Genomic DNA, 16,852 nt, shown 5'->3' with positions numbered 1-16,852 from the left:
CCCCCCGTGCTGCCACCCCACAGTCTGCTCTCGTCTTTGCACACGGTGCCATCCTGTAGACCTCCAGCTCCTGCTCTGTTACAGGCTCTGAGCTCTTGGTTTAGAGACATGTCAAAAGAACCATGTGGTTTCCCCCTTGGCTTTCTCATGTCTTTCTGCATGTCTAACAATTACCCTCATGTTCTCTGGAAATTAATGCTCTCAACTCCCCGCAGACACTGACCCTTTGCCAGAAAACCCATTTCTAAGCTGTTCTTGCGAGTCAGGCTCTTACCAGAGATGCCCTTTCCCGCCTTCGTTTAAATAAACACAGCCCCTGCCTCAGAGGTCCTTTTCCCGCAGGAAGGCGAGAACAGGAAGTGCTTGTCCACTTGGTTCTCAGGGCCACTTGCCCTTCCCCACGGGGCAGAGCCAGCCAGGCCCTGACAGCAACGCTCTGCTTGGCTCCAGGAGGGTCCGTCTCAACTGTGTCACATGCCTCCCCGGCTCCTCCGGGGACGGGAGCCCTCTAGGATGTGCTGCGCTCTCTCCCATAGAGACCCCACCGCTTCTCCTAGAAACAGACTCAGATCCCACAAGGCACTTCTTCCTTCAGCCCCTTCTGCTGTGTGTGCCATGGCTCGGCTGGATGCCACATAGTTGGCATCACACACGTTGTAATAAGCGGGGGGTTCAGCTCTCAGAAGGCCCAGTATATAGCGGTCACTCACTAAATGTATGCATGCACACATCCACACTTCTTGTGTTTTGTATGTGCAAGTTACATTTGTTTTACATTATCAACACAACATATGTGTGTATACTTTTTTGTTTGTTTCTTGCTGAGTCATTTGACAGTAAATTGCAGACATGACACATCACCCCTGAATATGTCAGCATGCATTTCGTAAGAGCACTGTCCCAAGGGACCATCACCATTCTTGCACGTGTGAACATTAATAATGCCTGATATCGAGTCCACATTCAGATTGCCCCACTCAACCCAAAAGTGTTTTTTAGAGCTAGTTTTTGTTTTGTTTTATTTTGTTGTGTTTTTAGGATTTTTATAATTAGGATCCACATACTGCATTTGGCTGTTAGGTCTCTTTCCACTCGGCGGCTGTGTGTTGGCTCAACCGACTCAGCTTTCTGGGAGGAACAGGGAAGTTGCGGTCACCGCCTTCTTCGCCACCTCTGCCCAGGAGTTAAGTGTTAGAGTTAGTATCCACAAGCTTTGGAATAAATGCTACCAGGTATTAATGAAGAAAGATGTCCTTCCCGGGTTGGAATGCCCATGTAACCGTCTGGAAAAGCAACTTCTTTGCCTCCAGGGTTGCTTAATGTCTGCCTGTCCTTTTCCTTCCTTTTCCTTGCTCCCCTTGCCCTCTCCCAGGCCTCCCCTGGAAGAGGAAGCAGGTTTGCTCCCAGGGTATAATTACCAGGAGGGAGAGCTGCCAAAGCCCGACTTGGCCGCTGTGTGTGGTCTCAGAGCTGCTGGGAGGGGCATCTGACAAGGGTGGGCAGCAGCTGGGTGGCTAGAGCAACTCCCTCCCACCTCTCCCACAGGAAGTGGTGAGAGCAGACTTCCTCTGCCAGCACGCCGCTTGCTTTGCTTTGCTGTAGATGAAGAGCTGTTCTCTTCACGCCTGGGGCCTTTCTGCCGCTGCTCTCCCGGTCTGAAGGGGAGAAGGCAGCCAGCCTGTGCCTTCTTGGCAAGTCCCCAGTTCTGAAAGGGCTCAGCATTCTCTCTGCTTCAGTGGTTCCCAACAAGGGCAGGAAAGGGATATTTTTGGACATCCTGATGCCTGAGGAGTGCAACCTGAACTTCGTGGGCAGGGCCAGAGAGACCACAGGTCCCGCAGGGTGCAGGCTGTCCTAAGTGTGCTGTCCAGTCCAATGCCCTGAGGAGCTCAGAACAAAGTAATGTTAAAGAACGTCTGGTTTACAGCAGATTATTTGAAAATAAGATGGAGGCATTATTCATCAAGCTCTGGGTTTGTTTTCTTCCCAACAGAAAAACGTCTAAGATCGAAAATGCCCTCCCACCAGAGAGTTATGAGGGGATATTTGTGGGTATAAAGGAAAAAGACACCCCCGCACCCCCACCCACCCCCCAAGCACCTTCCCCTGGCTCTTGCTGTGGGTGGGCCGCTGGAAAGAGGGCTAGGAAAGCTTTGTGGTCGGGCTGTGGCTGGCCTGGCCAGGGCCCTGGGCTGAGGTGGGGTACCCAGCAGGGGCCTGAGACCGTGTGGTGTAGTCCAGAACAAGGCGATTTTCCTTAATGGGCTCACGCAGACTGGTGAGAAATTATGCTTGTCGCCTGGCCCCAATCCTACTACCTGCCTTTGTGAGAAACAGGAGCCAGGCAGGCATTGCTCCCCAAGCGACAACCCCCAGAACCAGAGTGAGGAGTGAGCAGTTGCCCGGCACACTTAGGACAAACCAGCCATGCAAATCACAGGTGGCTGGTCACGCGTGGGAACAACAGGCAGGTGTGTGGGACACGCAAAGAGCCGGGGCTGGGGCCTCAGGGCCTGACCACCTGTGCCCAGGCGCAAACCCCTGCCCCTCTCAATTTGTAAGAAAGAAGGACTAAACGTGACAGCATCAGAGGTTTCTCTGACTCTTCTGCTCTCCTGAGAAGTTTCCTCCTCAGGCAGACAGAGTTGACCATCATCATGCTTTTTGCCCATGGTGACCTGGTTTTTCTCTAATATTCTTCGGGAAACAAATGTAAGACTTCAAAGATAACATTATTTCTGGCTACTTGGAAACATTGAAGTGCACATTTTTCACGTGTCTGTGAATCTGTAAACTCCCTGTAAAATGACTGTGGTGGCAGTGTCTCCATGGGTGTGATGATGAATTGCAATAACGCAACACCTGATGTGGATAAGTGCATCCATGTTGGCACAGTTGGTACTCCTGCTGCTCGTCCTGTTACCACCACCCCCTTTGCGAGCACCGCTGACGGCATGTCCCCTGCTGCTGACAGTCCTCACTACCCCGGGGACCAGGGCCCCTCAGCTGCTGTTCACTTTGGAGCCCACCACGCACGTGTGTACTCACAGCTCCCTGAGGACCTGAACCAGTGTCGCTGACTAGCCCTATCTCTACAACTGCCCCTTACGCAAAGATCTGTTGGATTTTCTAAGGATTTGACTTAACAGTTCAGGGAGAACAGAGTAGTGGACGAAATGGAAACGCCAGAACGACCGTGTTCAAGTTCACAGTAGGCTCCTTGGGAAGGTTGTAAAGAGGTTTCTTAACTGCTCTCAGGCCCGGCTGCCAGTCTCAGCCCTTCAACAGCCTTAGCTTCCCTGACTTCTTTCTCCACATTCTCTAGGACTCCTGGCCTCATAAAAGGGTTTATCTGGGTCTTCTTGTGTCTGTTGGTGAGACCCGTACTCCGAGCGTGCTGTACTGCGGAGCAGGTCCCTGCTGCCTCTGAGCCTCAGGCACAGGAGGCTGTGCGCCGGTGGGGTCTCAGCCTCTTCCTGCCAATCCTGCTTCCCGCTCACTCCAGACCTGCAGGAAGGGAAGGTGTTTACACAGATGCCTGAGAACCCTGCACAGGCCGCAGAAGCAGCCATAGAGAAGCGTGGGCTCCTCCAGCACCTGGAGGCCAGGCCACAGATCCCTCAAGGCCACTCTGAACGTTTTAGCCTCACCATTGCTGTGATCAGAGAGAAGGTGGTAGGAGCACACCAGCTCCGTGACAAGAACCACAAGGAGGAGAAGCCGGGGCGGTTACAGCTGCTTCCCTTCAGTGTGGCTCGGGAAGGGGAGATGGCTCCCCAAGGACTCATCGCAAAGGGCTTTTTCTTTTTGCTCCTCTGTACTGAGGGGACCGAGACTGCTTCACAGCAGAGGGAGACTTGCCTTGGTGCGTGGACATGTATCACCTTGATAAGCTAAATGATAGCAGTGGGGGGAGAGGGGGTTCAGACACTGAGGCCTGGAAGAAATAAGAAATATCCCCCTTTCCGTGGGGAAAACATTATATGGGGCTTATACTCTCCATTTTGAAGCACATGCAGAGTTAGATACATCATAATTGCAGTGGTTAGTTTAATTCTCTGCAAGCACCCTGAGCTCCGGGGAGAGCAGGTTCTCGCTGTCAGCATATCCTGCTGAGCCCCAGGGCCAGTCACAGGAAGGAGCGTGTGGCTGCAGCAGGCGCTCCCAGGCGGGTGCTTTCTAACCACACGCTGCGTGCCGCTCACTGCTACATGCACGCAGGAGGCTCTCCTCTGCGCTTCTCTGCGGCTCCATCGTCCAGATGTGTCATGGTGAAGTGTTGAGGTGTGTGGTTGACTTGCGCCGTGCACATGTAGCTGTAAGTCCCCGGCACCGTCAGTCAGGTCAGTCCACATGGAGTAGAAGGGCTTAATTCTGCAGCTCTCCGCTTGAGTGAGAACGCTGAAGAGTAAACCTCTAAACAGGAAAAGTAGATGGTCTCCTGCAAGGGAAACCGGATCATCACTTATTTTGATGCATTTCCCCAATGATATTCAAGAATACTTTCATTTCCTCAACAAACACATAGGCGCGTCAGACTCTTCGCTCTCTGGGAGCTCACCATCCAGAGGGGAGTTTTAAGTGTGCCGTTAGCGGGGCTTCTTGTGGGTCGGGTAATGCGTTATACGCTTCACGTTCAGTAACCCTGCAAGACAGATGTCATTGTTCTTTTCACCAGAATTCAGACATTAACTGACCAGGCCCGAGTTCCACAGCTAGGGGGTCACAGAGTCAGGGTGGAAAGTCCTGTCTGTCTGCTCCCAAACCCTGTCTTACCTGAGTAGACGACTTAGTGGCTGCCCTTGACAACCCTCCCATGTCGCGAGAAAGGCGAATGTTGGGATCTGGTCAAGGGATTACAGCCACAAGAGTTGCGACTGTGTTCGCTGCGCAGCACATCTACTAAAATGGGGACGATGCAGAGGTTAGCGTGGCCCTACGCAGGAATGACTCGCAAATTCGTGAAGCTTTCCATATGTTTTTTACATTGTGCATCCGAACCTGATAAAATGTCTTGTCAATTATCACGCCTCAGTCAATTTTTTCAAGAGAGTCCTGAGTAAGACCTGGGTGTCTTTAGCCCTGGTCTCGTTCCCAGCACCCCGGCAGCTTCTCCACAGGCTGGACTCCGCCTTTGCACGATGAGAGTGTTGGAGGCACTGTTGGCGGTGACAGGCTCTCAGCCTCTGAGGGAGAAGCCCTTCCGGTGCCGTTAGAGCTGTCCGACGGGGCGGGAGGACAGGAGGCATCCTTCAAGGACCCGGGACAGGACGGCCAGGGCAGGACCCCTGGCCAATGGCCTGCTGTCCAGTAACCCTCAGCATCTTGTGCTTTGTCCTTTTTCAGGGGTTTCTCCCAGAAAACAAGTTCAATCACACCCTGACTGAGCCCGTGCTTCGAGACGCAGGCCCCCGCAGGAGGGGGAGGAGGCCACGGAGCGAGCTCCTGAAAGCGCCCGCCATCGTGGCGGACTCGCCCTCCGGAATGGGGCCGCTGTTCATGAATGGACTGATTGCGGGGATGGACCTGGTAGGACTGCAGAACATGAGAAACGTGCCAGGCATCCCCCTCACGGGGCTGGTGGGGTTCCCGGCCGGCTTTGCCACAATGCCCACAGGCGACGAGGTCAAGAGCACCTTGAGCATGCTGCCCATGATGCTGCCGGGAATGGCCGCCGTGCCCCAGATGTTTGGTGTTGGGGGACTCCTCAACGCCCCCCTGGCAACTACCTGCACTTCGACTGCTCCAGCGCCTCTGTCAAGCACAACGAAAAGTGGCCCGTCGGTGACCGAAAAGACTGCAGAAGACAAGCCAAGTAGCCATGATGTCAAAACGGACACTTCAGCTGAAGACAAGCCTGGTCCTAGTCCGTATTCTGATCAGTCCGAACCTGCAATAACTACGAGTAGTCCTGTGGCTTTTAACCCATTTCTCATCCCAGGCGTGTCTCCCGGACTCATTTACCCATCCATGTTTCTCTCCCCTGGCATGGGCATGGCTCTGCCAGCCATGCAGCACGCCAGACACTCTGAAATCACAGGGCTGGAGAACCAGAAGAGGAAGAAGAAGAAAACAAAAGGGGACAACCCCAACCCCCCCCCAGAGCCTGCTCCCGGGTCAGAAAGGGAGCCCGGCAGTGATCAGAGCTGCCCGGAGCCCAGGGCACCTGTGCCCTCAGATAGAGAACACGCGGCACAGGCCGGGGACGGGGGCCTCAAGGACTCCAACAGTGACACCAATTAGAACTTTTTCATTTAAGAAATGATGTGACTTGTAAGTTTCTTATCCCATAAAGGTTTGTTACTTCCCTCACTTCACCGTCATAAGAACCTGTGTTTCCATAAGTAATATTACCTACCTGGTTTCCTGTCTGAGAACTATGGTAACAGATGTTAATAGTTGCAGGGTCTTGCCACTTCATTAGATAAGTGTCGTTGACCTAGTCTAGGAGGCACAGAATTCTCATTCTGTTAATCCAGTTCTTCATTCCAGCAATCGTAGCTAATACAGTACTTGGTGACACGCCCTACCCCCTTCTCTTCCAAGTTTCCCACTTATTTGAGGAGGAAAAATGGCATCAGAAAGCTGTCTAGAGATTTACCATTGAAGGGCCGAAGAACAGACACAGAGTAGCTCTTTTTTTCCATGAGCTGCATTGAATGGGAGGAATGTAACGGGAACCAAAAAGCACAGAAAAAAAGGAAGTGCTGGTGCATATTTTTAGTTAAAGTATGTCCCTATTTTATCATGATTACTAAACGAGTAGTATAGACAAAAGTATATAACTAATGGTTGAAAATGCATTTATTCATTTCTTTATAAAACAAAAACCTTACTGGTAGTAACATCACTTCCCCCTTCATGGTTTTTCAGACACTTGCAGCAAGAATACTGACTAGGCATAATTTTCGACATCGGTTTTCTGTCTCTCCCAAGTTAGAAGATGATTCTCGGTACGAGAAAGCTTTACACACCTCGAGCTGTCCGGCGACGAGTGGGCGAGGGGCTCACCCTCAGTGGAGCTGCGCGCCTCACAAGCACACGACGAGCACTCCGCTCACCTCCTTCTCTTAAGAATTGCTCTAGCCACTACCGGGGCCTTGGTGGGTTTTTATTTTGGGCTTTCCTTCACTAAGAATCAGGCTCTTTCTGGAGCCTGCGAGAAAATAGGCACTCAACACTTTTACACTAGGTCCTTTTGTCAAGGTTATTTGAGGTTATCAAAACGTGTGTACCACCTTTTGTAACACAACTGTGAAATTTTTTTTCCCCTTCTCTCCATTTTTTTTCTCCATTCGGTTTATATTTTCCAGTTGGACCCAGATTCCAGATCATCATTAGTCGAGACTGTTGCAAGTTAACATAATGCTCCCTTCTTTCTCAGCTTCCCAAGCTGGGAAGAACTGGCCAGAGCAGCACTTAAACCCATTTTCTTTGGCCTTCCCACTCATGTTCCGTTCCTTCTGGTGATCTTACTCATCACTGACAGTTCATACTCTGAGACTTGAAATAAGCTCATGGTTCAGTACTCCGGGGGCGCAGGGCTATGCAGGGCCGTTGGACATGTTGGAAGTGTTACTAGTACCAGTTTCACATTTCGTTGTCACAATTTACTGTATTTTTTACTTTTTCTGTTACAGTTTTTGCTAATTTATCAAAAGGTCCAAAACGTTTGACATAACTATTTCAGTTTGCATTATTTATTTATGATGCTTTTGTCATTGTCTTTTATACATTTGGGATTATAAATTATGTAAATGTTAAAATGAGCATCTCAAAGAAGTCTGTTAAATCGTAACTGAAAAAAAAAAACCAATCAGGTGTATTTTCAAAAAAGTGGAGTCCCAGTTTTATGAATCAGATATAAATTGGAAACTCTATAACTGATCGTATGAGAAGAAAGAATCCAGTAATTGAACAACTCCTATTTAATGAAATCTTCGTAGCATAGATGGTCTATAATGCTGACAACAGATTTCTTAGAAATGCTGCTCTCTCTATTTAACTAACATTTTGTTCAGTTTTGCCTCCAGTGGAAGCAGAAAGGGTTTTTTCAGCTGTTAAATCCTAAAAAAATCAATATAATTTATTTATGTAAAAAAAAATCACTCAATCGATATATTTTTGAACCTTTTAAGTACTAATTTTCTTTTTATCGAGTAGAAAAAAAAATGTATTTGCCCTAAATCCTTAAAATACAAATGCTATAAAAATTCATGTATCTTGAAAGCCTTACTGCAAATGAGTATTATAGACATCCAGCAGAGCCTGGGTTTTCTTTGTCGTCGTCATTGTTGTTTTGTATGGAAAAGCTGCTTTCCCCAGGTTCCACTTAGAACCTCCAGTGGGTCACAGGGTTCAATATGGATTTGATTTTAAAACCCACCAGCATGTTAAACCCCTTGTTTATCGAACCTGTATGTTAACTCTCTGGGTGTTTAGGCTTCTATTTGACTGCTATTGTGTCCCTGTTTGCAAAATGAAAATGACACTTTGTGGATTATTTGCTCTGTAAGGCATAAGTGCTTCTTAATGATTATTTTGACGTTTCCAAGAGCAAAAGCCAAATTTAAACTCTCTTCAGCAAACTTGAGCCTTTTCATCGAATTCCATGTCACTCACAGCCATAACTTCCCTTGATCGTTCTTCACCCCTTGTCTTACATAATAAATTGTCTGTGGTCTTGATCCTGGATTTAAAAAAAACAAAAACAAACAAACAAAAAAACGTTGAAAAGTCAAATTTGTACGTGAGGACTTCCGTGGCACTTGGATGTCTCTTGCTGCCTGGGCATTTTCTGAGTGAGTCATCTGCACACAGGAATCCAGCCTTTCCTAGGTGCACCCTATTGGGGGCTTGTTAAATATTCATTCAGGATGGTTGACTGGACCTGTCTCTCGACCTACCAGAGCACCTGATCAAAGCAGATGACATAGAAGGGGGTGCAGCACAGCTTCTCAGACTTGAGGCCTCGTCCCTAAGCCCCATTCCAGAAGTCTACCTCAAGTCACACACCTGGGACGTTAAGGGGCAACTAGACCTCTGTGGGTTGGGGCAGGTCTGTAAAATGGGTGCCTCTGTAGCTAACACCCTTAAAGCCTATTCAGAGCTCTGTGGTCCTTAGCTTTTGGGCTCTCGGGCCCCAGAAAGGCTGTGTCAGAAATTATCAGTGAGGCTGGCAGGAAAGTGCTGAAGTCTCGGTGAGACTGACAGCAGGAGACCCCCCCTCTCCATTTCTGGGTCCCTACTAGGGACCTATAGATGAATAGCCTGGAGGATGGGTGGGTTAATGTTCTGTAAGGCCCCAGAGTTCTCTGCTCCAGTTTTTCACGTAGGGATGCAGTATAGGCTTTGGAGAGCTCTCGTCAAGACTTGGAGAGCCCGCCTCCTGAGTAAAGGAATAATTCGTGCAGAGTAAAAGCCCCGGTAAATGCTACCTCCTTGGACGACGGCAGAGGAGTACAGCTAGCCTAGTACATTAGGCCAGTGTTTAAGTGTTTTGTGTGTGTTTGCCATAAGTGACCTCGTTTGTCCTCAAAGTATCTTGATTTGCTGGGTAGAAGGACGCTGGCATCCAGTCTGCCTAATAATGAAAGCCAGCAGAAGGCTGCAAAGCTATCTCATCAATCACAGAGCAGAGCTGGGGCCAGACCCCTCGGGCCCACCGACCCGAGGTTGGAACACTCCAGCCTTTGTGATATTTGTCTGGGACCCCTCCACCTCAGAAACCAGATCTGACTGAATTATGCTCGGAAAAATTGGTGCTGGGAAAAATGGAACAGTCGGGCCACACCCCCTGGAAAACTTGAGGCTTGATTCATTGACACCAAATTCCTTAAAACGGTTTCTGTAGCAAGAATTCCTGTTCATGTGGTCTGGAAATCACAGAAGGATCTCTTTCTTGGGTCGGCAGTGGAGGACTTCACAGCCCAGTAGCCAGCACCTTGGCATTGACTGGCGTCTCAACCCAGTCTCAGGTGCGGGGGTACAAGGGCAGGTCCTTAGGGCACGCGGCGTGTGCTGCCGACTGGCCAGCCCTGTGGCCATCCTCGTTTTCCTCACTCGACGGGCTATCTGTGGGATAAGATGGAAATAAGGGCTAAATTAGGTACCGGCTCCTACAAGGTAGGTGTTCCATGAGATCAATTTGGAAATGACCTAGGCTGGTGGTGACTGGAGTGGGTACCCTAGAGACCGTCCTGTTGTCTGAACTCGGGCTCAGCCCCAGCCCAAGGTCTGTGGGTCAAAGGCAAGAACTGGAATGGGGAGGAGCGGGGGAGGGGAGGGAGGAGCCTGGGAAGAAGAAGGGCTTCCTTGGGGGTGTGGGGGGTCAGGGGAGTAACACCCCTACCTTCCATAAGCCGCAGCTTTCTCATTCTCATCTGCAGAACACCCATAATAACTTGTACCTACCTATAGGGTTGCTTGTGGAGCTGACGGAAAGGATCCATGTCAGGTGTTTAAAACTGTGCTTGTTCTATTTTGGAGAGTTGTGCATCTGTTCCTTTTGAGTAGCTGTGGGGGTGGGGATTACCAGACCGCTGGAAAGATAAGGGAATCAAGTCACACATGAGGAAGATCTTGCTCCAAGCCCGAGGCAAGTACAGAGTGGATCTGGGATTGGACTCAAAGTACCGCAAGGAACAGGCCTGGCCTGACTGTCCCCAGGGCCCTGCACACAGGAAAGAAGGGGCCTTTCCACAGAAGCCCATTGGCCTGAGTGAACTAAGGGATGAGGAGACGCCTGGGGAGCAGGGACGCTCCCTCAGTGTAGGGTTGCCAGATTTGGGGGGGGGGGGGGGGAAATGGTCCCTAGTTAAACTTGAATTTCAGATAAACCAATTTTCTTGGTATAAGTATATCCATGCAATATTTGGTACATGATTATAGTAAAACCATTTTTTTCTGGAATTCAAACTTACCTAGGCATCTCCCATGTTTTCTGGTTACGCAAATGTAATAACATTTGCCAGGCACTTCCTCCAGTGTGGCTTGTCCTAAATGCTCTGCGGCCATGTCCTTAATTCCCACAATAACTGAGGTCATCCCCATTTTACAGATGAGGCAGCTGAGGCCCAGAGAGGCTAAGGGACTTCCCCAGTCACCCGGATGGTAAATGGTGTAGCTGGGATTTGAGGATTCCAGAGCCATAAACTGACCAATAGGGGAGTCAGGATGAGCATCTGGTCTGAGGCCTGGGGCAGGCTTCCCCTCTAAGGTGCAGCTTCAAAAAATAGCGTGAATGGCGTGATGAGCAGTGGGAGGGGCTGTTCCGGCCCACGCTGCCCCTGGGCTCCAGCAACCGGAGCCGGTACCCAGGGGAGAAGGTGCTTCCTTCCCAACCCGCTGTGCAAGCCCAGGGACATTCTCCGTGTCGGAGCTCACCAGCCAAGGTCCGAGGGGCCACGTGAGAAGCAGCGTTCCATCACAGAAGGTGGGAAAGAAGGTGTTGGCGTAGGGGGTGGGTAACTGCTGGGCTGGGAGGGCCTGAGGGCAGGGGCAGTGGGAGAAATCCTCTGGGACTGAAAAGAGAGGCAAATCGCAAATGGTGTGAAGGAGGCTCCCTGGCGATTGAGAGATCGGCTCTAAGGCCAGAGCCTGATTTCCACCAGAACGTTTGCATCATGACCTGGAAGCAGGACCAGAAACCCCAATTGGGAGCGCTTCCATCCAACTTTGTGGTGTGAAACCTGCTTACCTCTCGCCCTCGGGTGTCTGTGGATCACCCACCACCACTGTCCTGGGCCCTGCAGGAGCTGCCGGGAGGGAGGCAGTACACCTCACCCACCAGGCCCCAGCCGTGACCTTCCTCCACCCAGCGTGGCCCAGCCACGGGCACCCCTCAAGGTGGCCCCAGTGCTGCCTCCTGGGCGCCCTCTCTCCTGCTTACTGCCAGGCCTGACATGCATGAGCTCACCCCAGAATGTCTTCTCCAGATGAGGATGAGGCTCCGGTAGGTTGTCACCTGCCTTCAGTGGCACAGTGAGTGGAAGAACAAGAATTTAGAGGTGGGTCTAAAAAGCGCAGGCCCAGCACACACTTTTCCTAGAGTGACGTGAGCAAACCACAGACCCATCTTTGTACAGCCTACACGCCAAGAAAGGATGTTACATTTATTTGGGGGGGGGGAGAGGGGGACGGGGAACAGCCATGGTCATTGATGACACGTTGCTTTTATGCTACGATGGCACAGCTCGCTCTTTTAAGGAGGGCGCAGCTCACAGTGGCCCACGCGGCGATCGGACCGGCAACCTTGGTGTTAGCACCACACTCTAACCTACACTGAGCTAACCGGTCACTGCCCCTTCCCCTCACATTTTTAAATAATGGAAAAATCAAAAGAAGCGTAGTCTCTCATGACACACAAAAATCATACCAAATTCAAATTTCAGAGACCATGAACAAAGTGATAATGGAGCACAGCCACACACATTCCTTTCTGTATTGTATGTGGCTGCTTTCACACCACAGCACCAGAGCTGACTAGATGACATAGAACCACATGGCCTGCAAAGCCTAAAATAGTTAGTGTCTGGCCCTTTACAGAAAGAGTTTGCTGACCTCTGTCCCCCAGCATCAACTTTATTCATAGATTCAGTGCAAAAACTAAGTCATTTAAAGTATGTTTATATTAACGCTCAAACATGGTTTTGTATAAATATGAATCATAGACTAGTATATAAATGTGACATCGACTTTTAAGATCAAACAGACTTCAAAGGAGAGCCGGACTTCAGGCAGCTTCTTGGTCTGTCTCCAGACCCCGAGGGCATCCTTTCACTTTGGAGGAAAAGCTGGCGCTACCCAGCCCTGCCCAGCCCTGCCCAGCCCTGCCCCACTCCCTTCACACCACATCCTGTTGGGGGTGAAGAAGAAAGGAGCCAGAGGACAGACTTGAAGCCGCTGGTGACAAGGTGGAAATTTTGGAGAGGATTCAAAAAGGACAGGAGGAGAGTCAGGAAGACACGGGCAGAATGAGACTCACAATGTGGGTTTAAGGACCAGAAGGCCGAACTGCCCAGGCCTGGGGAAGGGACCAGAGAGACAGTTCTTGGTCAGGGGCTGTGGGCTCGTTACCTGCAGATGGGCAGAGAGAGGCCTCCCAGGAAATGGGCCTGGAGGATCAGTGGACATTGGCGAGGCCACACCTGGAGTTCAGGCAACGGGAAGGCCGGATGTGGGCGAGCTGAGTGCAAGGAAGCAGGGGCAGGGAGCCCACTGTGTGCCCTGGCCCAGGCTGACAGGCGGCCATATCCTGGAGGCAGAGTTAAGAGGAAGACAGGACAGAGCAGCTGGAACCGAGTCTATGCAGGGAGAAGTCAGTTCCCATCTCACCCACTCCCACACCTGTGATTAAGGGCAACGGCCATACCATCAGGTCCCAACCTGTGGCCTCCCAAAGGTACTGAGCCCTTGGGCACTGCCTGGGGACTTCCAGCCTCTCCTGCTGTGTGTCAAGCCAGGCTGTGCTCAGGGAGACAAATCAGACACCACCCTGCTGTTGGGGACCTCAGAGCCTGGGGAACAGGACTGACCTATGGAACCACTAAATCTGCTAGATGTTCCCTCCCCTCTGTGACTCAACCCCAGGCGGAAGGACTTGAGGCATTGAATGGGTTGCTGCTCTGCATTCAAGTCTCCTGCAGCCAGTGTGGATTATGCACTGGGAGCAAGAGCAGCCTGGATGGAGCAGCTTTGGGTCTCTGCAGAGTCGTGGGCGATGGCAGACGTGTGGGAGACAGGCAGGCGGAAGTGCCGCCGTTTTCAGGAAAGGAAGGTGGGAGAGTCAGCTAACTACAGCCTAGTCGATTTGACTTCAACCCTAGTGGGAAACATTGTGGAAAGAATTTGTAAAGATGTGCCGAGGGTTTATCAAGAGCAAGTCAAGCCACACTCACCTCCATCCCCTTTGGGGATGACTGTTAGGTGAAGAGAGCCACTGTGGGTGTTTTTCACAGTGATGGGAAAAGTGGAGAGCTCTGGGCATTTGTCCCTGCCTCAATGGCCGTACCCGAAGGGAACTAAGAAACGGGTCTGTCACCATCTGAGCAGACCTCGGTAGCTCATGGGCCCCTTTCTCAATATATAGCAGTGTTTGTAAAATCATATGCTTACCAGGTGAGGCAGGTGACATACATGAGCGTCATGGGCCAGATTGAAGGCACTAAGTTGTGGGGACGATGGAAACTAGAAACCTGTTGCCCAGACTAAAAGGGAAAGCTGGGGTCAGCTACAGCCAAGTGAAGCCATGTGGGAATGTGCACCCTCTGCTGCCTGACACCCCAACATTTTTTTCAACAGGGGATGGAAATTTAGGTATTTATGTGAAAATCCCGATTTTTAAATGTATGCAATAAATTGAAATTAAAACAAAAATCCACTGGGGGACCGGCTGAGTGGCTCAGTTGGTTAAAAGCATGAGCTTTGAGCAATAGGTTCAATTCCCACATGGGCCAGTGAGCTGCGCCCAAGCTGAGCTGCCGCTGAGCTGCAAACAGGTGGCAGGATGGCTGAGCTGGTGAGAGCACGTGCTCCTAACAACAAGGTTGCCAGTTCGACTCCCGCATTGGGATGGTGGGCTATGCCCACCCGCAACTAAGATTGAACACCGCACCTTGAGCTGAGCTACCATGAGCTGCCAATGGGTGGCTGGATGGCGACTGGACTTGGAGCTGAGCTAGCTGCGCCCTCCACAACTAAGATTGAAGGACAACAACTTGGCTGTTCCCCTTCCCCAATTCTCCAACACTGTTCCCCTTCCCCTATTCCCCAATAAAATCTTTAAAAAAAAAAAATCCGCTGAGCAGACAAATACCTGTCTGCAGGTTGGCTCTAGTACACAGAACATGTTTGCCACTCGAGTAATTACAGAGTCATGGGCACTGGCAGGCTCCTGCTATAACCAGCAGGTGATGTGAGAATACAGAATCAGGGTACATTTTAAGGGAGGTGGCTCTCCTGTTCCCCACTGGGATGTTCAGGCAGCTCTCAGAAGCAGGACACTAGGAAAGGCTCAGGAGTTCAGGTCGGTGCAATGCTGGCAGCTGGCAGCCCCCAGAGGGGTGAGCTGTCCCCCCGGGGAGGGGGTATCCAGGGAGGTGCTACAGTCCTGTGTAGGGGCGATCCTGGGCAATTGCCAATATGAGGCGGGAGACGGGACGGAAGCAACTTTGCAAAGTTGCCTTCGTCTGATCACTGGGCCACTTGACTCTCTGGTCCTTGTTTGTGTGTCTGTGCCTGTTGGACCGCCCCCTCAGGATGACGCTTGGGCCTCGCCCATTTCCTGTCCCCAGCACATTTGTGTTCCCTGAGAAGCCTCAGGGACTTCCAAAGTGTGACTGATCTCGCCTGTGGCCACTCCGCAGGTGTGAGTGGGGGAGGGGAGCAGGAGCTGAGAGGAGGGGTCCAGGCTGAGTAGGGCAGGCAGCCACTCAGGACTGCTGAGCGATTAAGCCTCTTTCCTGGCTCTGACCAAGGGGAGGCCAGACCAGGAAAACTTCAAGACACCGCTCCCACCTACGCCCCTTGCCCCATCCCCGCTCCAGCGCTGATCCAGGCTTTTCCATTCACAGATCCCAAACTGTCCAGGCCAGCAAAGAGCCAGAGGGGCTGCCAAGGCCCAGATGAATGCCTTCGGCGGGGGCTAGGAAGACATGCAGGCCTGTCAGGTGGATTATAGGGGCCTGAGGAAAGCCCCAACCAGCCCCCGGGGCCCACATGTTGGAAAAGCCTTCTGCTCACAGCCCAGTCCCTTGTCAAACCTCCCCATCAGGAAGCAGCGTATATGCAGATAAGGAATGGGGCCCTCAATTCAGGTACGCACTGTGGGCGTGCGCCTGAAAGATGAGTGACAGACAGACAGGGAGGGGGAGAGAGCGAGAGGATGGTGGGTATGGGGGAGCAGGGACTCTTGCTGGCTAAGACCCTACAGCTACTGCCTCCCTGTCCCCAGATCAGTTAGAGATATTCAGGGAGGGGATGGAGTCAACCCCCTACCCTTGACTGGGGAGCGGGGGAGGGCAGAAGGATTTGGGGCCCCCTCCAACAGCACCGTCAGTGTACAACCCAGAACCTAAAACAGGCCCACTGGGCTGGGGCCACGTTCCACTGCTGGACCCCACCGGCCCAGCTCCCCACCGTGCCTCTGTAAGGGGCAGCAGGAGGTAAAAGAGATGAAACATCCATGCAACGTGGTGCTCTCTCTGCAGAGAGCGGTGGCACAGTGTGCTGGAAATGCTGGCCTTGGGTTTTTCAGCTTTCAGTTATTCCTTGTACCCTTTGCTTCCCCCCTCCCTTTCCACTAAGCCGGTCAGCCAGTCTGTGCTCATCTCTCAGGGACCGCGAGCACTGAAGGAAAAAAAAAGAAAAAAAAAAGATTCTCTGCCTGGTTTTCGAGTTTCAAAAGAAGTCCCTGGCCTGGACACAACGTGACAGGTAAGAGCAAAGTTTTCCAGGACCGTCTCTTCCCGTCTAGAAAAGGATTCCTGGAAGGGAGAAGAGGGGACAGTTGGTGGGGGCCATGGGGATCGGAAGGGACCAGGCCTCCAGGACACATTCTGTTCATTCCAGCGCCCGCTGTGCCCTCGGGCCTTCCCTCCTCACCAGGCTGCGGTGCCTCCTTCAGCAGCGGCTCTCATGTCCTGTGGACAGACCAGTGAGAATGGCTGTCACCTGTGCCCTGAGCTCCGCTTGGGATCAGGTCTTCTTACCCCGTTGGACAGCCCTCCTTCCAACATCCTAGGACCCCTGCCAACCCCCTGTGCCATTAGAGGTGGAGCCCCGGATATCTGGCATTAGAGCAGTGTGGAAGGCCCCCTCCCCCTGTGCTTCAGGGGGGCTGGGAGAAAGCAGC

General features: G+C 51.6%; 1 protein-coding gene across 5 annotated transcripts in view; it reads left to right on the top strand.

Annotated features, from left to right (window-relative positions):
• The window catches only part of CHD6 (chromodomain helicase DNA binding protein 6), a 188,030-nt gene extending 179,343 nt beyond the window's left edge, over positions 1-8,687 (top strand). For all 5 annotated transcript variants that reach the window (XM_019637000.1, XM_019636999.1, XM_019636996.1 and 2 more), the window contains one exon: positions 5,347-8,687. In XM_019637000.1, coding sequence (XP_019492545.1) covers positions 5,347-6,243 — 897 coding nt within the window. In that variant the 3' untranslated portion in view covers positions 6,244-8,687. The remainder of the gene's footprint in view (positions 1-5,346) is intronic.
• The last annotated feature ends 8,165 nt before the right edge of the window (positions 8,688-16,852 follow it).

Source organism: Hipposideros armiger, unplaced genomic scaffold (assembly GCF_001890085.2).
Source record: "Hipposideros armiger isolate ML-2016 unplaced genomic scaffold, ASM189008v1 scaffold_31, whole genome shotgun sequence".
Lineage (NCBI taxonomy): Eukaryota > Metazoa > Chordata > Mammalia > Chiroptera > Hipposideridae > Hipposideros > Hipposideros armiger.
The sequence above is the reverse complement of the archived record's forward strand: the minus strand, read 5'-3'. Positions and strand labels throughout refer to the sequence as shown.